Raw genomic sequence first — 22701 nt, 5'->3', positions numbered from 1 at the left:
AAAGAAATCGTTTCCGTTGATTTTAAAAATAAACTCTGTAAAGAAAAAGAATTTTTCAACTATTTCAAAAAAATTATAAGGTTCAAAATTTTGAGGCGTTACATCATTGACTCTTCAACTTATAGAAATATCTCACTTCATACAGTCAAAAACATAGGAAGCTGATAATTTCCTTTCTACTCTCACAGGATTGAAACAAGCATAGGAAACAAACACGAGATTCTAACATTTTCGTTGGCTTTGATGTGATAATGAATTCCTTTCTCCAAATGTTGCAAATCTGAAAAACTTACATATTTCATGAAATTCAATTAAGAGAAGCTTACATTTTTTTCAAAATTCATAAGATATACATAGACTATTTTTTCAGGTGCCCCCGTCTCGGCGCTTGCCTAAGCACCTAGCAACTCCTAGAAGCTATACCAAAGCCTAAGTAGCCTAGGCATGCTTTCACTAATAAGAATTTGAGTCCAAGAGGCCAGCCCACTAAAATACGCCTGGCCTTGCATTTGTTCCCATGACTAAACAGAGCAACCAAAAAGAAAACAGGAAGAAGATAGAGGAAAAAGCTTGCGAGACAGCATATATTACATCGTAAGCTCGCAGTCGGTCGGTACAAATTGAAATTTGTCAGCAAACTGAGACATTGGACAATCACAGAACACGAAGCTGCGCCAGAAAGGCAGCACAAAGATCAAGGAAGACGAACTGAGGCCCGTGGACCCTCTGCAAGTCAAGGAGATACTTCTCTTCCCTGGTCTTGTAAAGCTGCAAACAAAGCACTCCAAACCATCAAGAAGAGCATAGTGATAAACCTGTATGATATTGATGCAAAAAAAAAAGTTACCCAATAAAGCATTGCAAACTCCTACCATTTTTGTTTGGGTCAAGATAGCAAGACTTTAAAATTGCAGTAAAAAAAGTCAAACTATCAACTGTGGGGTCTTCAGTTCAAACCCCCAGCTTGACGGTAATTACAAAACACCAGTTTGGCATTTAGTTTTGGTAGTTCTCTACCATTTCTTTATCATGCAAGCGTTGCATTCCCTGTTGACTTCATCAAATGATGCAGCAGTTATTTAATACTTGATTATTAGCAAAGGTTCAATCTTTGCTCGACAAAGATGGATCACCAGTCCAATGTGTTATATAAAAGTGCATGTTTTGAAATTCTGCGCTAGTAATCTAAATCTGCCAACTTGGTCAAAGCCTTGTGTCGGATTCCGTCACCCAGCTCTAAACGAACTAAGTTTGTAGGGGGCATCAAGGTTCAAGATGCAAGATATTAAAGAGTAAAGACTACGAGGCTAAGAACTCAAGAAAGAATTAAATAGGTTTAGAAGATACTGTATCGTTCTTTACAATTTATGTACACGTGCATGTGTGTGTGTGTGTGTGTGTGAGAGAGAGAGAGAGATTTGGTCTTCTGCAATAAAAATGTCTGATACATATACCTGCAATTCAAACTTTACCACATTTACCGCACTTGCATCAACAGCATCACTTTCAACGATGGCTGCTCCATTACTGTAGATATTGTTGCTGTGGCTGGGGTTATTAAGTACATTCTCAGATTGGTTTGGATAGCCAGGGAACCACCTGCATTTCATGTTGTAGTGTCCAATCTTTTTCCAACCAACATTTAACTCCTGCAAAGCTTTCAGAACTTCAGTCATTATCTCGCGTGGATGTGCCCGAGACTGCAAAAATAAAGAAACATCTCATTACAATCAAGCATACAAAAGACAACGCAGACAATATACATAGAGAACAAGTAGGAACAGTTCATTATAGACCTGCAGACCAAGAGTCCACTTCCTTTCAATGGGGAACTGGGACCTCACGCTAATGCCCTGATGGTCCATATATTCTGGCAAGCGATGTCCAGCAGTCACTGCACCAGCATCGTTTGGGTGCATTCGGGCATATCCAAATTCCTGGAAAAATGCATTAAATATCATAATCATAGAAAATGAAATGCAAGAAAATAATGACATAGAACAAGATGCTGTGCAAAGACCAACATTAAGAATCAGTGTATATCTGCAGGCTAGTACAAGGACGTAAAGTGACTAATTTAGGATGAGCTGCTGATGCATTCAGACAAATGAGCAGAGATCGCCGTTTCTAAAGATTCTGTACTCTGAGCTCAAGCTCAACCAAGTCCCAAGAGTTACGGGTGACCACAAGCCTTGAAACAGACCATACAAAAGAGAGTACATCAAATAAATGATAGCATAAGCAGAACTGCTCACCATCGTTTCCTGGAACTCAGCTCCAAGGTATCCACTTGATACACGAAACCGGTTATCCAATAGCAAATAATATGCAACAGTTGCCTGTAAAATTAACATCATCATCCATGTAATCAGAAATAAAACATACAAACATCATAGACAGCATAGCACCCAGAGTTACTTATACCTCATTCTGTACTCTGTTGAGGAGAGAGTCAATCAACTGTTTCCCGTCAAAACCCATCTTAACCACTTCTTGCAAAATGTCATCATCAATCTGCAATAAAACATGAAGTACCTCAGTATCCTCCAACTAAAGACATGTTAAATGCAAACAACTCTGTTAATAATATTCATGAAGAAAAACATACATGATCCTCATACGTACACCATGTCAATTCACAATTTCATATAACATTTACAATATAAAGACATACAAGGATTTCTCGAGCCTCTACATCATGTGGAACGTTAAGGAAGAGCAAAAAAATGAAGAGAAAGCATCCATCCAACAAGAATAAATAAAATACAGGACGTTAAGTTTTAAAGGTATAATGACATCAGTCACAATGTAGATAACACCATGTTACATCAAAGGAAGTTATGATCTTAGCTACTACTACGGTCCATCAAAAAGCAGAGAAATTTCTTTGCCTTCACAGTAGCAGCATCTGCAGAAACATAGATCCCTTTAGCTGACTGAGAACAGGATTCTTCATTCAACACTTTCAACCTATTAATGGTAATGGGAGGGGATAGAAGAAAAATTGTTACCATACCATTCCCTATTTATCACATTTGGGTCAAACAGGAACCATAGAAGTGCTGCCCTCTTTTCTCCTCTAAAATTTTGTCGTGGTCATCCAGCATGGACCATATTAGTCATTCGCAGTTGCATACTTTGAGTTATCAACCATAAGGAAAGTTAACCACAAGATGGACATACTATACATGAGAAACTTTTGGATGGCACCAAGTGAACTTTAAGATATTTTCAGGAAAAGTCCAAGGGAATGCCATGGAGAGCTTACGATCCTAGTGATGTAATTCATGTTCGACTTTGAATTATAAAAGAGAGAGGACATGAAGCGGTCCAATCCAAATCCATAGCATCATGAAAGACTAAGCGCATTTAAGGTTTCCATTTCAATTTTATTTTGTCATCTTAAAATGCAATAAGGTTATCTTAAGATTAAGAAACGATTGAGGAACTCTGATAATAAGAACAAGTAGGATTAAGTTTCTTTTTCTGTTTTTGTTTGTTAAGGAAAATTTTCATTAAGGTGATGAGAAGTTGCCAGAGCTACAAAGAGTAGTAATGATTTAAAAAGAAAGCATAAGCAGGAGATAGCGCAATAGGGATGGGAAGTCATGTAGAAAATTTAGTTGCTGAGTGGATTCCTATGCTGCATAAACCAAACCAGTTTATGCTTCGATTCACCCATCTTTCTTTAGCATAAACTGTGATCTGAGATTGAAAGATATTATGTGTGATCAGCAAGTTTTCTTTTTTGTCATTGAAGATTCCCTTATTCCTTTCTCCCCATGTGTACCACCAACAGAAAAGCTGTGAAAATATCTCAAGAGAGATATAGTGCTAAATACACACAACCACCACAAAGGGAGAGGTGCACAAAGGCACAATAACACTTAGAACAATGTACACAAAGGTACTAAAAGAGAACCCAAATGCAAAAATATAAAGAATTTTATTGAACAAGTTGGAGGACAATGCTCCCCACATTGAATGAAAATACAATAGGGGTTCAACCCCTTTTATAGAAGAAAGGAAGCCTTAGAGGGGCTCCCACTAGTCATTGGAGCCGCTCCAACGGTTAGAAATCTAACCGTTGGAGGGGTCCAACGACTAGTGTTGGACCCCCCTCCAAGGTTGACTAAGTCAACTTTAATAAAAAAGAAAAAGAAAAGAGAAAAAAGAAAAAAGAAAAAGAAAAGAAAAAAGAAATAAATTACAAACATATTTACAAGTGTAAATATGCGTAAAATAGAAAAGATAGAAATACCCCTGGGGTTTACATGAAGTGAAAAAATATATATTTTTATATATATAACAATAGATACATATACATATATGTATCTTTCGTCATATACATATAAAAATATATGTACATAGGAGATACAATTTAACACCCTCCCTCAAACTTAGGGCGAAATGACCGAGAGTTTGCCAAGAAGAAAATTGAATCTGGGAGAGCATAGAGCCTTGGTGAAGAAATCTGCCAACTAATATTCTGAAGTCACGTATGGAAGATCTATAATTCTTTGCAAGTATGCTTCTCTAACGTAGTAGCAGTCCATCTCAATATGCTTTGTGCGTTCATGAAATGTGTGAATTTTGGCAATGTAGATTGCACTCTTATTATCACAGCACAACTTAGTAGGTCCTTGAACCTGAATCCCCATATCCTGTAACAGTTGATGAATCCACACAATTTTCATAGTTGTAGAAGTCATGGCTCGATATTCTGCTTCTATGGATGACAGAGACACCTTTTGTTGTTTCTTGCATCTCCATGAGATTAGGGATTCACCTAAAAAAATGCAAAAGCCTGTAGTGGAGTGACGGTTATTTGGGTCACCTCCCCAATCAGAGTCAGTATATGGAATCAAATTTAATTCAGAGGATAAGGAAAGAAAAACTCCCTTGTTGATAATTCCCCTTATGTATCTGACAACTCGGAGAACATCGCCCATATGAACGGATGTAGGAGCATGCTGGAACTGGCTTGCAGTGTGCACGACATGTGAGATGTCTGGCCTTGTGATGCTAAGATACATTAGAGACCCCACAAGTTGCCGGTAGGGGGGTAGGATCCTTCAACATAATCTCATCATCAATTTTCATCTTTGATCCCACAATTTCAAGAGTTTCACAAATTTTATCATCAGTAATACCAGATCTGTCAAGAATCTCACATGCAAGTTTGGTTTGAGACAAAAAATAGCTTTTATAAGAATAGGCTACCTCAATACCAAGAAAATAAGTTAGATACCCCAAATATGACATTTCAAACCTTTCTTTCAAAGTGTTTTTAATATCTTTGATACCCTTTATGTCACTACCTGTTATCAACATATCATCAACATAAAGCAATAAAATCACAATACCTGCATTAGACCTTTTGACAAACAGAGCAGTGTCAGTGTAGCATGAAACAAAACCATTTTGAACCATTACTTCATTAAATCGATCATACCAAGCCTTAGGAGCTTGTTTTAAACCATAAAAAGCTTTTTGCAAACGAAGGACTTTTCCCTTTTGAACATCCAAGCCGGGAGGAGCATCCATATATACTTCTTCATTAAGGTACCCGTTTAAAAAAATATTTTTGACATCCATTTGATAAATGTTTCAGTTTTTAATAGAGGCAATGGTGATCAAACACCTAACAGTGACCATTTTTGCAACAGGAGCAAAGGTTTCTTCGTAATCAATGTCGTATTCTTGACTATATCCCTTAGCGACAAGGAGGGCTTTATATCTCTCAAGAGTACCATCACTCTTGGTTTTGACTTTATAAGCCCATCTACATCCTATTGATTTCTTTCCTTTTGGGAGATCTTGAAAAACCCAAGTTTTAGCTTTGTTGAGGGCTCTAAGCTCGTTATCCATGGCATCCCTCCACTCTATTCTTTCCTTGGCTTCTCCAAAATTTCTAGGTTCTTGGTAGGAGTGAATAGCACTAAGACATGCCCTATACTTTGGAAAAAAGGACTCGTAGGATATAAATCTAGAAGGATTTTTCCTAGATCTTTCGATTCTTCGAGATTGGTTAGAAGATTCACTAATGTCACTATATTTTTCTATTGCACTTCTAAAGGTACTTTTATCTCTATGTGTATAATAGGTGATTGGTTCAACTAGTATTTCTTCTTCATGTTGGATGGGTTGTGGAATACGTTCACTTCTACCCACATCCTCATTTACTTCATCATCACTAAAAAAAATCTTTATTTCTAGATAATAGTTCAAACAAAAAAGAGTAATCGGCATTATCTGCATGAGCTTGGTGTTCTTTAAAACCACTTATGTTCTCTAAAAAGGTCACGCTTCTTAAAACATATAGTTTGTCATTTTTAATATCATAACATCTAAAACCTTTTTGTGTTTCTGAATAACCCAAAAATGCACAAGGAATAACTTTAGGAGATAATTTATCATTTTTGTCGGTGAGGACAAAACACTTACAACCAAAAATTCTTACTTTATGGTAGTCGGGTTCCTTTTTATATAAGATTTCAAAAGGGGTTATATGGTTCAAATTTTTGGATGGAAGTAGAATTATGAGGTAAATCGATGCAAGAGCCGCTTCGGCCCAAAATCTTTTTGGAATTTTTTGAGAAATGAGTAATGTTCTTGTAGTTTCTATTATATGTCTATTTTTCGTTCGGCTAATCCATTTTGTTGAGGAGTTTTGGGACAAGACCTTTGATGAATAATTCTATTATTTTCAATATAACTTTTGAAATCATGTGAGAGATATTCTCCCCCGGAATCGGTTCTAAAAATTTGTAATTTACTATTAAATTGGTTTTGTATCATCATATGAAAAACCTTAAAGGTAGAGAATGTAATGAAGTGCCAAACGAGAGAGGCAAAATCTCCAAGAGTAAGCACGGAAGCACGCACATACACAAGAGGCCACTAATGGGCAAAATAAACCACAAAAAGTGGTCAAACACACAAAAAGGTAAAAAAATATATTTCACTCATAAAAGGCTTCATAAGAAGCTTGAAGAATACATGGGGCCAAGCCCCTTATTTATACACACTAAAGGACCCAAGGAGAGGCTCCCAAAGAGTCGTTGGAGCCCCTCCAACGGTCATATTTATGACCGTTGGAGGAGTCCAACGACTCTATGTGGACCCCTCTTAATCAATAAAAAAAGGGAAAAAAAGAAAAAGGGAAAAAAAAGGAAAAAGAATGAAAAGGAAAAATAAAAGAAGCATATCTAGGATATGCGTGTACAAGTGAAAAGACAGATTTACCCCTATTGGGTATTACAAAATAAATATATATATTTATATATGTAGATAGACACATAGACATATATATGTTAATATATATGTGTATGTGTCATAATTTATATATATAGATATATAGATATATATATAGATATATATATATACACATCATATTTTAACACCCCCCCTCAAACACACGGTGAAATCACCGAGAGTTTGATAAGGAGAAAGTAGAAGCGAGACGATGGCAAAGCTTTGGTGAAGAAGTCCGCCAATTGATATTCGGTAGGAACATATGGGAGTTGAATGGTGTGATTGCTAGCAATATAGATAGAACTCTTGTTGTCGCAACACAGCTTTGAAGGAGTTGAGAATGAAACACCCATATCTTTAAGCAAGCTTCTTAACCATACAATCTCAGTTGTGGTAGTGGCCATCGCATGATATTCTGCTTCGGTAGTGTTAGAAATATCCTGCAGATGTTAGAGATATCAGCCTGCAGATGTTAGAGAAATATCAGAAATAAAGAACGAGAAGAGAGAGAGAGGAATAGTCGGCGCAATAGGGTTTTCCCTTTTTACTTGATATTTATAAGTGGTACAATACACTTTACACAGGTAATAAGATCTAATTACAAACATGCCACCGCTGGATCTCGAGGTGGATCGTGGGTCGGGTCGGATCCACGATCCAAACTAACAGCCTCCCTCAAGTTGAGTATGGTCTTTGATCATGTTCAACTTGTCTTTGAGTGCCCAAAACTGATGAGTGGATAATCCTTTGGTAAAAATGTCAGCAACTTGCATATCTGACCTAACATATGCGGGTTCAATTTCTTTTTCTTCCACCTTTTGTCTAACAAAGTGTTGATCGATTTCGATATGCTTCGTGCGACAATGAAGAATGGGATTGAAGGCAATATTAATAGCACTCTGATTATCACAAAGAAGCATAGAGGACGAGATTGGTTCTTGTAATTCTTGCAGTAGGTGTCTCACCCACGTAACATCAGTTGTTCCTGCTGCCATTGCACGATACTCGGCTTCAGTACTAGATCGCGCCACTGCCTTTTGCTTCTTGCTACTCCATGTTACAACATTATTGTCGATAAGGATGCAATACCCTGAAACTGATCTGCGCTCATCAGGATCACCAGCCCAGTCCGCATCTGTGTAGGTGAATAGTCGATGTCCTGACGTATAATCTGTGTCTTTGTTATACATCAAACCATCTCCAATCGTACCCTTTAAATACCGAAGGATTCTTTTTACCGCTTCCATATGTGCATCTATAGGAGCATGCATAAACTGAGAAGCCTGATTGACAGAGTATGCTATGTCAGGCTTAGTGAATGTTAAGTATTGTAACATCCCTACAACTCGACGATACAAAGTAGGATCATGATAAGTGGTGCCTTCTTTAGCACTTAACTTATGATTTAGAAGACAAGGTGTGCTAATTGGTTTACAATTCTCCATCCCCGTAGCGAGGAGAATATCAATAGTGTACTTATGTTGGCTCAATGTAATAGTCTCATGTCGACTATCAACTTCCACACCCAAAAAATATCGCAAGGAACCCAAGTCTTTCATCTTGAATTTAGCCATCAGCATAGACTTAACCCAAGATATGTGATCCTCATCACTCCCGGTAATAATGATATCATCAACATATATAAGCACCCAAACAATAGCTGAACCACTTTTGAAGATGAACAATGAATGGTCTAGAACACTTTTATTAAAACCATGACGCTGGATCTCTGTGGAAAAACTTTCAAACCAAGATCGAGAAGCTTGTTTTAATCCGTAAAGAGAGCGTCGAAGTTTACATACCCAATTTGATGAATCATGCATGCTATATCCAGGTGGCTGCTCCATGTAAACTTCTTCCTTTAGTTCACCATGCAGAAAAGCATTTTTAACATCAAGTTGACTGAGTGACCATCCATGTTGTAATGCCAACGCAATGACAATTCTGACTGTGCCCAGTTTTACTATTGGGCTGAATGTTTCATCGTAATCCTGCCCATATTGCTGTGTGAAGCCTCGTGCAACCAGGCGAGCCTTATAGCGCTCAACACTGCCATCCGGTTTGTGCTTGATCTTATACACCCATTTGGATCCTACAACATTCTTGTTATATGGCCTTGGCACAATTTCCCATGTGTTGCATTCATGCAATGCCTCCATTTCCTCATTCATCGCCTCTACCCAGGCACGAGAATTTACAGCATCATGAAAGGAGGAAGGTTCTGTTTCTTTGGACACTCTGGTTAGAAATGTTTGAAAATCCAAAAATAAATTGTTATAACTTACCCAGCGATCTATAGGATGTCTAACCCGAGTGGAATGTCGTAGGGGAGTCTCAGCATTGACTGGGTGAGTTCTACGAGAATAAACAAGACCAGAAAAACGTGAGGAAGTTGTTGTAGGAGGAATGTCTTCCATATGTGGTTCCACATCAAAAGTATAGGGTTCATTGTCTGTCAATAAAGATGAATCCTCATGAGGCAACGAGTCATATAAAAGTGAGTCACTGAGCCAAGGATCATAACTGTCCTGTGTATCTGTGGAAGATGAACCCAGAGTGTCAAAATTTTCATCATCAAAAACAACATTTCTGGATATCCGAATTTTGCCTGTATGAGGATCATAACACTTGTATCCCTTATAGTCATCTGCATACCCAAGGAACTTGCACTGTATAGCTCTGTCTTGAAACTTATTTCTCAATGAATGATCAATATGAACATAACATACGCAACCAAAAGGATGTAGTTCTTCATATGATGGATGACAATTATAAAGAACAAAATACGAAGAATTATCTTCAAGGATGGTCATGGGCAACCTGTTGATAACATAAACAGCTGTGTGGAAAGCCTCGGTCCAAAGGGAAAAAGGGATGCCCACAGTATGCATCATGCTCAAGGTTGTTTCAACAATATGCCTGTGCTTTCTCTCAGCAACTCCATTTTGTTGAGGGGTATGAGGGCAAGAAATGTTACGTGTAATGCCATGCTCCTTCAAATATTCACTAAAATCATGGGATATGTATTCTCCCCCCCCCCCCCATCACACTGGAAATATACAACATTGGTATTGAAATGGTTTTGGACTAGTGCATGAAACTGTTTTAACAACTTGAAAACTTCATGTTTGTTTTTCATGAAGTAAATCCAACTAAAACGAGCGTAAGAATCAAGAAAGAGTACATAGTATCGAGATCCAGAAAGAGAAGCAGTGGGTGCAGGACCCCAAACATCTGAGCATATAATTTCAAAAGGCTTTGATGCTCTTTTATTGATACTATGAAAAGGAAGTACATGACTTTTGCATGAATGACAACTTGGACATTTTGACTCTAAACTAACTGCGGGTATTAGACCTTTAGCAGACAACTTGTCAAGAAAGACTTGACTACAATGACCCAAACGAAGATGCCATAAGTTTGGCTTATTAAGTTTCAAGACTCTAGATGAAGAACTATGATCTGTGGATCGACTCAAAAATGTTGGAAAAGAATGAGCTGAAGAAGCCACGGCTACGGAAGACGACGTCTTCAAAGGCACATGAGATTCTTCAAAGACGTACATGTTCCCGCGCCGTTCACCTTTAGCGAGCGTCTTCTTGGTGTGAAGATCCTTAAGATAAACAGAAGGAGTAAATTCAATGGAAGAATTTGTTTCATCAACTAATTTAGACACAGATAGAATATTCTTTTGAATAGCAGGTGTGAGTAAGACATTTGACAAGGGTAATTGAGATTCAGGCAAAGAAATGGAGACATTTCCAGTGTAAGAGATGGGGTGGTGAGATCCATCTCCTATGACTATAGTGCCATTTCCAGTGTAAGGAGTCAAGTGGGTAAATTTACCTGCATCAGAAGTAACGTGTGCTGTTGCCCCTGAATCAATATACCATATACCTTCCTCATTTTGGCGTAAGTTCATCTGATTGAAAGTAGTCATAAGGATATTCTGTACGTCCTGTGGAAGAACCTGTCCCTGAGGAGTACGGGCAAACTGATGAGTGACCTTCTGCCCTGGCCTACTATCTGGCCTCCCTGATTTGTTCCGGTTCTGAGGATTATACCAGCAGTTTGCTTTAACATGTCCCCGTTTGTTACATAGAAAACAAGTAGGAACACGTCCTCCTCGTGGTACACTGCTTGAACCAATACCTCCTCCTCCTGGTGTAGGCAGTAATCCTCCTCTGTTCATAGATGTTCCATTGGGGCGAGGGGGAGTAAATGAAACTCCTGTTTGAATAGGCGTATGCGTCATCATCACAGGATGAGCATCCTCTGACGCGTGTTCCTGATTTAAACTGACCTCATATTGCAAAAGCTTAGATTGAAGATCATCAAAACATGGAAGGACTGAGACAACCTGGAGTGCCGTGCAGAACATGCGATATTCAGGTCCAAGACTACCTAATACTTGTTGTACCATATCCTTATCTGATACAGGACTTCCAATGGCAGCTAACTGATCTGTAATCACTCTGACATCCCCCATAAACTCTGTAATGGATTTATTTTCTTTTCGCATGGATTGGAACTTCCACTTGAGTTGCAAAACCCGAGATTCGGAAACCTGAGAAAAAGAATGAGCTAGTCCATTCCACAACTCGGCAGCGGATTGGTCATCAGAGATAGTTTGTAAAACACGATCAGAAAGTGTGGAAGTTATGTAAGCGACTAATGTCTGATCCCGTTGTACCCATATGTCATAAGTTGGATTGGTGCTTCGAAGTTGACTCACCTTCCCGTCTTCACCTGTTATTTCCTGCATGATATGTGTAGGTGGGGCGGGCGATCGTCCATCTAGATGCCCATAAAGACCATGACTGCGAATAAAAGGCACAATTTGGCGTTTCCAAAGCAAATAGTTATCATGTGATAACTTGTGGGTCATGAGATGAGTAAGAAAACTAGGGTTCAATTTGGAATCCATAGATTTTATGAAGAATGAGAGAACAAACTGTATTTAACAGTGTATTAATAGAAGAAGAACAGCAATACTGTGTGTGCTGAAAATGATATCAGCAACACATTGCACAGAAAAATATAATGACGTGTAATCCAGAAATTAATCTTCACACACACACGTTAAAAAAAAAATTTAATGCTGCATAACGTGTGAACCAGGCCAGGAATAGCAATGTTGTGTACACAGAGAAACAGCAATGCTGTGTGCACAGAAAAACAGCAATGCTTTGTAATGTGTGAGAGCCAGAAAAAAGGATTTGAAAAGAGAAGAAATCGAAATAGAAATAAGGATGCGCAAATTGAAGAAAGAGAAGAAATAACGTGTGAAATCAGATTAGGGAAAAAAAGGAGAAACTGAAGAAATCTGATTAGGGAAAAAGGAGAAAAGAAATAACGTGTGAAATCAGACTAGGGAAAAAGGAGAAACTGAAGAAATAGGGATACGTGATTTAGAGAAACAGAGAAAAGATCAGAAAAGGGATAGAGGAAGCCTACGTCCTTTCACGCACTGGTCCTTATAGGCCTTCCAGATGATCGATTTCTGCGCCTGTGCTCTGATACCATGTCAGAAATATCCTGCAGATGTTAGAGATATCAGCCTGCAGATGTTAGAGAAATATCAGAAATAAAGAACGAGAAGAGAGAGAGAGGAATAGTCGGCGCAATAGGGTTTTCCCTTTTTACTTGATATTTATAAGTGGTACAATACACTTTACACAGGTAATAAGATCTAATTACAAACATGCCACTGCTGGATCTCGAGGTGGGTCGGGTCGGATCCACGATCCAAACTAACAGGTAGACGAGAGAGAAACTTTATGTTGCTTAGACGAGAGAGAAACTTTATGTTGCTTCTTACACCTCCATGAGATAAGTGACTCACCAAGAAACACACAATAACCTGTGGTAGAAATACGATCATCGGGGTTACCCCCCCCAATCGGAGTCAGTATACGCAAGTAAAGTAAGAGGTGAAGAAGAGGGTAAGAATAATCCTTTAGTTATGGTATTTTTCAAGTATCTGATAATCCTCATTATTGTTGCCATGTGAATAGTAGAAGGAGCAGTCTGAAATTGGCTTGCACTATGAACTGCATGTGAAATGTCAGGTCTGGTGATAGATAAATATGTTAGTGATCCAATCAACTGACGGTAAGGCGTGGGGTCTGCTAATGGAGTGCCATCACTGGCTCTCATATTGGCGTTGATTACTTCTAGAGTCTCCACCCTTTTATCATCTGTCAGCCCAGACCGGGCAATAATGTCGGAGGCAAGCTTTATCTGAGATAGGACATACCCCTTGGGGGAGTATGCAACTTCAATTCCTAAGAAATACCTTAGAAAACTCAGGTCAGACATATCAAAATTTTTCTTAAGAATATTTTTAATAAGGTCAATACATTTCTTATCATTACCTGTGATAATCATGTCATCAACATATAACAACAAAATTGTTATGTATTCATTAGAAGTTTTAATAAACAAAGCAGTATATGTGTAACATGAGGAAAAACCATTATCAAGAACTACTTTGCTAAAAAGATCATACCAAGCTTTTGGTGTTTGTTTAAGACTATAGAGAGCTTTATTTAACTTTAGAATATTTCCTTTCCCAATTTCAAGACCTGGCGGAGGGTTCATAAGAACTTCTTCACATAGAGTTTCATTTAGAAAAGCATTTTTAACATGAAGTTGATATATCGGTCATTTCTTGATGGAGGCTAAAGCAATTAATGTTCATACACTAGTCATTCTGGCTACAAGAGCAAAGGTTTCTTCATAATCAATCCCATATTCTTGGGCGTAGCCTTTTGCAACCAAGCGAGCTTTGTATCTTTCTAGAGACCCATCACATTTGGTTTTGACTTTATATACCCATCTACACCCAATTGCCTTTTTTCCTAATGGTTGACGAATAATGCTCCAAGTTTGGGCTTTGTTAAGAGCCTCTAATTCGTTTTTCATAGCTTCAATCCAATGTGGATGATCTTTAGCTTCTTTGAATGAGGTAGGCTCATGATACGAATGTATTAACATGAGACAAGTCCTATAATTCGGAGAAAAGGATTCATAAGACACAAATTTTTGTGGTGGCCTACTAGTACTAGAGGATCTCCTAGGTGGATTGTTATCAACAGATTCTTCTAAAGAGAAGTCTTGAGGGTATCTGTCAATAGCAGGTTGATGTTCATTTCCTAACCGCCGGGTATATACATTTATATCATTAAGGTTTTCATTTTGAGAAACATTATCTTGTTGTGGTATATCATTATAATGTAAGATGCCATCACAAGTAGTATCACAAATAATTGCATCAGGGGACTCAATTCTAGGAGCTAAGTCAAATAGAAAAGAATAATCGATGTCTTCTCTAGATGTGTGGATATCAAAACCATTTTGTTCTTCAAGAAAGTTTACATTTCTTGACACATAGAGTTTATTGTTTCGAACATCATAGCATCTATAGTCTTTTTTATTCTCACCATAGCCAATGAACATACATTCAAGAGCTTTGGGTGACAATTTATCTTGTCCTTGAATAAGTACAAAGCATTTGCATCCAAAGATTCTTAGTCTATTAAAATCAGGAGTAATTTTAAATAATTTTTCAAAAGGTGAAACATTTTTCAAAGAAGAAGAGGGCATACGATTTATAAGATATGTTGTGGTAAGAAAAGCTTCGGCCCAAAAGTTTTTAAGAACATTTTTAGACACAAGAAGAGTTCTTGTGGTTTTGATTAAATGTCTATGTTTCCTTTCCGCAAGACCATTTTGTTGCGGAGTTTTAGGACAAGATCGTTGGTGCAAAATTCCATTTGTTTTAAAATAATTTTGAAAATCTTTAGACATGTACTCACCTCCAGAGTCAGATCTAAATATGGCTATATTGTTTTGAAATTGATTTTGAATAAGAACGTGAAATTCTTTAAAATTAGTGAAGACATCGGATTTATTTTTAATAATGTAAACCCATGTATATCTAGTAAAGTCATCAATAAAAGAAACATAGTAAGAATAGCCCCCTTTGGACATAACGGGTGTCGGTCCCCATACATCGGAATGCACAAGTTCAAAAGGTCTTTTTGACACAAAATTACTATGTGAATATGGAAGAGAATGAATCTTCCCAAGAATACAATCATTGCATGTAAATGTATTTGTATTACAAAATTTTTCCAAAAACGGAAAGAGGTACAACTTGGAAATACTAGGGTGTCCAAGCCTCTTATGCCAAGTCTCAATATCTTTAGATTGAACATGATTACAAAATTATTTGGATGGCAAAGACAAAAAATCCATATAATAAAGGTCCCCTCTTCTATGGCCTTGCCCAATCCACTTCCCGGACCGGTGATCCTACACATAGCAATGGGTTGGTAAAAAAGAGACATTACACTCAAAATCGGTAATTTGAGAAACGGAAAAAAAATTTAGATTAAGTTTTGGAATAATTCGGATTTTGGGAACAAAAAATTCTTTGTTTGGTCATAAGTTTTCTCAAGATTTCCAATGCCTTCAACATTCAAGGATGTTTCATCGGCAGTGGATACATATGATTTGAATTTATTGAGACTTGGTTTTGACAAAAGTGATGCATTTGGAGTCATATAGAATGAGGCACCCGAGTCAAGAATCCAAGAAGTCATACCTGGAAAAGAGGAGATGGCGGCACCGGAGGTGGAAGGTGAAGAGGATGATGTAGAGGAGTTCATCTTTATAAATTGTTGAAGAGTTTCGGTTAGATGAGCGATGAACTCCTTTATGTCTCCATCCTTCTTTGAATCTTCATTGGTGTTTGGAGGAGTTTCACCCACGGAAGCAACCTTCTTTTTGAATTCGGGGCAATCCGGACGAATATGGCCCGGTTCATTACAATTATGACAAATGATTTTTCTTCCACCACCATTATTCTTCCAAAAATGTGGTGGTTTATATGATCTTACATTGTTGCCGGGTCTAAACACGGCATGTACTTCATCAACATCTCTTTTCAAGGTCAAACGAGTTTCTTCTTGACATAAGTCGGCCAAAATGTCACTTAGAGGGGTAGAGGCCCTATGAAGAAGGGATCCTCTAAGTTGCTCAAATTCGGGACGAAGCCCATGAATAAATTAAAAGAACTTCTCTTTTTCCATTTGCTCTTGTCTCATGGCAATAGCACTACCTTCCCATTGAGGTTCGAGAAGAACAAGCTCATCCCATAAAGAGGATAGGACACTATAGTAATCCCTAATACTCATATCACCTTGCTTGGTAGCTCTTACCTTTTCTTGTAGAAAAAAATGCCTAGCAAGGTCTCTTTGAGTGTACATGCCTTTCATAAAGAACCAAGCTTCATTAGCCTTCTTGAATTTTGCAAGATTTGCACAAATCTTCAATTCGACATTATTCATGAATCATGCTAGAATTTTAGCATGCTCACTTTCCCAATCTTCCATTTTAGAAGAGTAGTCAAGAATAGCCTTCTCTTTTTCTTCTTCGTTCAATGCTTTTTCCTCATTTTCTTCAAACTTAGTTAACTCCAATTGTGGTTCCGGAATGGTTCTACATACATAACCCCAAAGTTTTTTACCTTTGAGATTATTTTCCATAGCGGCCGCCCACATGCGGTAATTGGTTCCATCCAATTTGAATGAGAGATCGATTTTTGTATCTTTGTTGGCCATTTATAGAAAAAGAATTTTGAAGACAAGAGAGAGGAGAAATATTACTTGTCAAGAGAGGATCCGATGAAGCCTTCTCAACCAAGGCTCTGATACCATGTAATGAAGTGTCAAACGATAGAGGCGAAATCTCCAAGCGTAAGCACGGAAGCACGCGCATACACAAGAGGCCACTAATGGGCAAAATAAACCACAAAAAGTGGTCAAACACACAAAAAGGTAAAAAATATATATTTCACTCATAAAAGGCTTCATAAGAAGCTTGAAGAATACATGGGGCCAAGCCCCTTATTTATACACACTAAGGGACCCAAGGAGGGGCTCCCATAGAGTCGTTGGAGCCCCTCCAACGGTCATATTTATGACCGTTGGAGGGGTCCAACGACTCTATGTGGACCCCTCTTAATCAATAAAAAAAGAAAAAAAAGAAAAAGGAAAAAAAGGAAAAAGAATGAAAAGGAAAAATAAAAGAAGCATATCTAGGATATGCGTGTACAAGTGAAAAGACAGATTTACCTCTATTGGGTATTACAAAATAAATATATATATTTATATATGTAGATAGACACATAGACATATATATGTTAATATATATGTGTATGTGTCATAATCTATATATATAGATATATATATATATATATACATCATATTTTAACAGAGAACACCTCATGTTTATGCTTGAGGAAGTAGATCCAACTATATCTTGAAAAATCATCAACATAAATAACATAATATGAAAACCCTCCCTTAGACACAACGGGTGTCGGTCCCCATACATCCGAATGCACAATTTCAAAAGGCTTAGTTGAAAACACAGTTCTTTGTCCAAAAGGTAAGCTTCTCATTTTACCAAGAATACAATCATTACAATTGAAGTTGTCTTTACATAAAGTTTTGGTAAAATGTAAATAAGAAAGCTTGACAATATTTGGGTGCCCAAGGCGTTTACGCCAAACATTTATATCCTTATGTTGGGCAACATTACAAAAAAGATTGTTTTGGAACTTGAAGAAATTCCATAAAGTATAGATCTACATTCCTAGAGCCTTTCCCAATCAACTTCCCGGATCGGCGATCCTCCATCCAACATTTATTTGATGAGAATTTGATATCACACCCATGATCTGATAGTTGAGAGACAGAAAGCAAATTTAAATTTAATTTTGGGATAAATCTAACTTTAGGAACAAAAAAACCTTGACTTTCAAAATCTCCAATTCCCTTTATTTCAAGAGAAGCCCCATCCGCCGTAGAAACAAAAGAGTGTGACAAATTTTTTGAGTATTTAGAAAGTGCAAAAACATTTGGAGTCATACGAAAGGATGCACCCGAGTCTAAGAGCCAAAGAATCTTACCAGGAGGAGAGAAGGTGGACATGGCAGCTCCGGAAACGAATTCCTTGAGGAGAGGTTGAAGAGCTTCCATTATTTGATTTAGAGATAATGTAGCATTGTTGGAAGTTAATGGTCCTTCCTCCTTATATTGTTGGAACGTTGTAGACATAGACACCATCTTTTTCCATTTAGGACATATCGGTTTAATGTGACCCGGTTCTTTGCAAAAGTAGCATATGATTTTGCTATAATCTCTTCTTGCATATTGTCCACCATTTTCTCTTCCTCCTTGATTTTTGTTGAAGTGAGGGGGTTTATATGTTTTGACATTATTCCCCGGTCTAGAGACGGCATAAGCACCCTCATCTTCATCTTTAGAGGGAACAACCAACACATTTTGATTGGTTTTATTCATCCCCAATCGAGTTTCTTCTCCACTTAGCTTGGTAAGTGCATCTTCCAACAGAGGAAAAGAGAAAGAAGACAAGAGAGAGGACCTAGTTTGCTCGAATTCGGGTCTAAGCCCGTTTAAAAAGTTGAAGAAGTGATCCTCTTCAAGTTTTTTGGCCCTTAATTCAATAGCCTCTCCACTCCATTTAGGTTCTTGAAGAGCAAGTTCATCCCAAATGGTGGATAGCTCGGCAAAATATTCTCTAACGGACATTTCCCCTTGTTGAAGGGTCAATGCCTTCTTTTGAAGGTAATATTTATGGGACAAATCTCTCGAAGTATACATTCTTTCGAGATATTCCCATACATGGAAGGTTTTCTTGAACTTCAAAATATTGGCATTTATCTTCGTTTCAACAGAAGAAAAGAACCATAAGAGAATTTTGTAGTTTTTCATCTCCCATTCTTCATGTCTTTTGTTATATTCTTCAAAAGCTTTTTCTCTTTCTTCGCCATCAAGAACCTTTATTTCACCCTTATCAATAATGGTGATCTTAGGTTCGGGTTCGGGAATGGTTCCTTTAACATATCCCCAAAGACCTTTCCCTTTAATGTGAGCCTCCATATTATCGGCCCAAACATAGTAGTTTGAGCCATTTAATTTGAAACCAAGTGAAAAATGGGACTCTTTCTCACCCATTAGAAAAGGAAGAATGGAGAATATATACGTACCATAAGGGATTCTTAAGTCTTTCTTGTCGTAAGAATCTTCCAAAATATTGATGGAAGAGAAGTCCCTACTTCAATCACCAAGAAGCCAAAGGCACGCTTTATGAGGCACTTTGAAAAAGACGAAGAATCACACGATCTTCAATCACCAACCTTGCTCTGATACCATGTGAAAATATCTCAAGAGAGATAGTGATAAATACGCACAACCACCACAAAGGGAGAGGTGCACAAAGGCACAAGAACACTTAGAACAATGTACACAAAGGTACTAAAAGAGAACCCAAATGCAAAAATATAAAGAATTTTATTGAACAAGTTGGAGGACAATGCTCCCCACATTGAATGAAAATACAATAGGGGTTCAACCCCTTTTATAGAAGAGAGGAAGCCTTAGATGGGCTCCCACTAGTCGTTGGAGCCCCTCCAACGGTTAGAAATCTAACCGTTGGAGGGGTCCAACAACTAGTGTTGGACCCCCCTCCAAGGTTGACTAAGTCAACTTTAATAAAAAAGAAAAAGAAAAGAGAAAAAAGAAAAAAGGAAAAGAAGAAAAGAAAAAAGAAATAAATTACAAACATATTTACAAGTGTAAATATGCGTAAAATAGAACAAAAGACAGAAATACCCCTGGGGGTTACATGAAGTGAAATATATATATATATATATATATATATATATATATATATATATATATATATATATAACAATAGATACATATACATCATACATATATGTATATGTATCTTTCGTCATATACATGTAAAAATATATGTACATAGAAGATACAATTTAACAAAAGCAACCACCACTTAACACCAATTTCCATTTCTTTTGTGCTACCCATGGAGCCAACAAGACTTCTTTGAAAGACTATTCCATCTTGAATGTGAAAGTCTGTCCAGGTTAGATCCAGCAGTTCGGAGAAGAATTTAAGCTCACAAAGAATGTACCATGAAGTCTCCTCATTGTTGTCCAACATGTAGCAGATGTCTGCCATGTAAAAACCTCTCATTTACTGATCCTGTGTTGGTATCTTCTTGAGTGCAACCAGCCAGGTGAAGTATACAGCTCTAGGGTTGGGATGGGAGCCCCAAATGGTTGCAATGAAATCAAGCGAAAAGCGAAATCATAATATGCATAAGCACAAAAAGAAGTCTACAAGGGACAATACAAATGCCAAAGGCAATACAAAAGCACCTAAGTGCATACAATGGCTACAAAAGAGCCTAAATGTGCACAAACACAAGTCCACAAAAAGACAATACACAAGCCAATCAATGGCAAATATATGAGATTATAAGAGGCACCAAAGAACACACAAAAGAAACACAAAAAACATAAAAAATAATAATCTTTATTGAGATAGAATGCCTAGGAAAGCATTACCACAAATGAGGGTGAGATCCCCTTTTTATACACATCAAGAGGCTCAAAGAGCCATTGGGAGCATCCCAATGACTATAAATATAGCTGTTGCTCCCAACGGCTCTTAGGGCCTTTGACCAAAGTGCCCTTAGCCTATTACAAAAAAAAACAATAAAAATAAAATAAGAATAAAAAGACTGATGTGGCCCTAATGGGCACAGCCTATTACAAAAGACAAAAATACCCCTAAAGGGTAGTACCTATTACAACATTATAAATAATATATATAAATGTACAATATGAAACAAATATATACATGTACAATGTGAAACAGATATATATATATATATATACATATATATATACAAGTACAACTTAACAATGGTCCCCTTCAGGAAAATTGCATTAATCGGTTCTAAAAGAGAACAAGGTTTCACGGAGAATGCACCTTCTTTGCTGAATTTCTATGTGATCAAATGTGCAATGCTGTTTAGTGTTAGGTGTGGTAGTTGTTGATCAAAGGAGATCCCTTCTTCAATTTTACTAAGTGAGCCTTCTTTGAAAAATGATGTTCAAGAACTGCCTGCTCTCACCAAATGTTGGCAACAGTCTAATCCTTGTTGATGGCCAAGAGGTACAGTCCTAGGAATTCATCTTTTATGGTTCCTTTGAATGGCCAGAGATGAGACTGGAAACTGATTTCAGTGATGTGGGGTCCTCGAGTCTTAACCCTACACCACCCCTTCCATATGCCTGATAACTTTCCACCTTTAGGGCATGTTTGCGTGCAACAGAAAGTGGAGGGATTTTGCGGAAGCGCATGAGGCCCCATGCATTTCCGCAGGACCCACAGCCTCCCATTGAAACAGGGGATTTCCTTTCTGCGTGGAAAGAGTCCCATTTTTCACCGGGAGGACCACCCTTTCAGCAGAAACGAAGTCTGACGGGGGGTGGTCCGACTTCGTTTCAGCGGACAGAGGCTCAACGTTGAACAATGCATGGAGTACTTATCTGTGACACACAAACGGGCCCTTAAAGGTTTCAAAACCAGCTGAATGGCAGCCCAACAACTCCATACTTGCTTCTAATGAAGAAGACCCACCAAGAGAGTTGAAATGGAGCTTCCACCACAATTTGATTAAGAAAGCCCTGTTCACTTCTCTAATCCTTCTCATACCTCCAAGGTCCATGGGCGAGGGATTATCTTGTTGCCTTCTTTCTGCCACTCCATAGAAAGTCAGCCACGATTTTGGTCAGTTTTCTTTTCTATTGAGTTTGTTTCTTATTATGTGAATGAGGAGATGGGGGGTTACTTTGGTTTCTGCTGTACCAATTTGGTAGGAGTTGTAGTTCATATCAAGGTTGTAAGTATCGTATCGGTCGGGCCCATAGTAACACCGTATCATAAATTTTTAATAAAAATTTTCCAAAAAAAACGTCGGAAAAAAATAGCAAAAATTTCTAAAAAGGTCATATCACATGAAACAATGATGAATTTCAGAAAAGACAACCATAAAATCACATATGAAGCATTTATGTCTCTATGAGCTGCATAAGACATCATCAAACATCAACTAATATAGAATCATAAATATTAAATATCTTGCAATTAAGAACATGCCACAAGACTCATACTTTCATATTGCATAAACAAAAATATTATGGCAATAGTTGCACTCGATTTTCAATCGGTTTCCACACATTACTTGAGTCCGTCATTACCATGTCGGATCATCTTATGCCATCTTTGTTGGAGGAGTGTGGAGCCTGATTTCTACCTTGATATAAATCTTTAATTTTCGCGGATCCAACGGTATCGGTTTGCCGTCTTTGATTTCTACCGAATCCAACCATCTTTGCCATCTTTGATTTTCAATCGGTTCCCCCCCGAGGCAAATCTTTTTTGGAGAGTAGCTTTATAATTTTATTCATAATAAAGATTTTTTCACCTTAACCCATATGGAGAACTCGGCCCTCAAGAGGCCTTTTAAACCCAA

At 37.7% G+C, this 22701-nt stretch overlaps 1 protein-coding gene across 2 annotated transcripts in view; it reads right to left on the bottom strand.

Annotated features, from left to right (window-relative positions):
- Positions 1-228: 228 nt before the first annotated feature.
- Positions 229-22701, bottom strand: part of LOC149832473 (SNF1-related protein kinase catalytic subunit alpha KIN10-like) — a 79700-nt gene continuing 57227 nt past the window's right edge. The window contains exons 7-11 of one of the 2 annotated variants that reach the window (XM_090014519.1): positions 2425-2514; positions 2256-2339; positions 1797-1937; positions 1455-1700; positions 229-768 (exon numbers count right to left, since the gene is read on the bottom strand). In XM_090014519.1, the coding sequence (XP_089870645.1) occupies positions 655-768; positions 1455-1700; positions 1797-1937; positions 2256-2339; positions 2425-2514 (675 nt within the window). In that variant the 3' untranslated portion in view covers positions 229-654. Of the gene's footprint in view, positions 816-1454; positions 1701-1796; positions 1938-2255; positions 2340-2424; positions 2515-22701 lie in introns of both variants that reach the window. The other variant, XM_090014518.1, reaches the window with a different exon arrangement.

This window comes from Nuphar pumila, chromosome 7 (genome assembly GCF_984573655.1).
Source record: "Nuphar pumila chromosome 7, dmNupPumi1.hap1.1, whole genome shotgun sequence".
Lineage (NCBI taxonomy): Eukaryota > Viridiplantae > Streptophyta > Magnoliopsida > Nymphaeales > Nymphaeaceae > Nuphar > Nuphar pumila.
The sequence above is the reverse complement of the archived record's forward strand: the minus strand, read 5'-3'. Positions and strand labels throughout refer to the sequence as shown.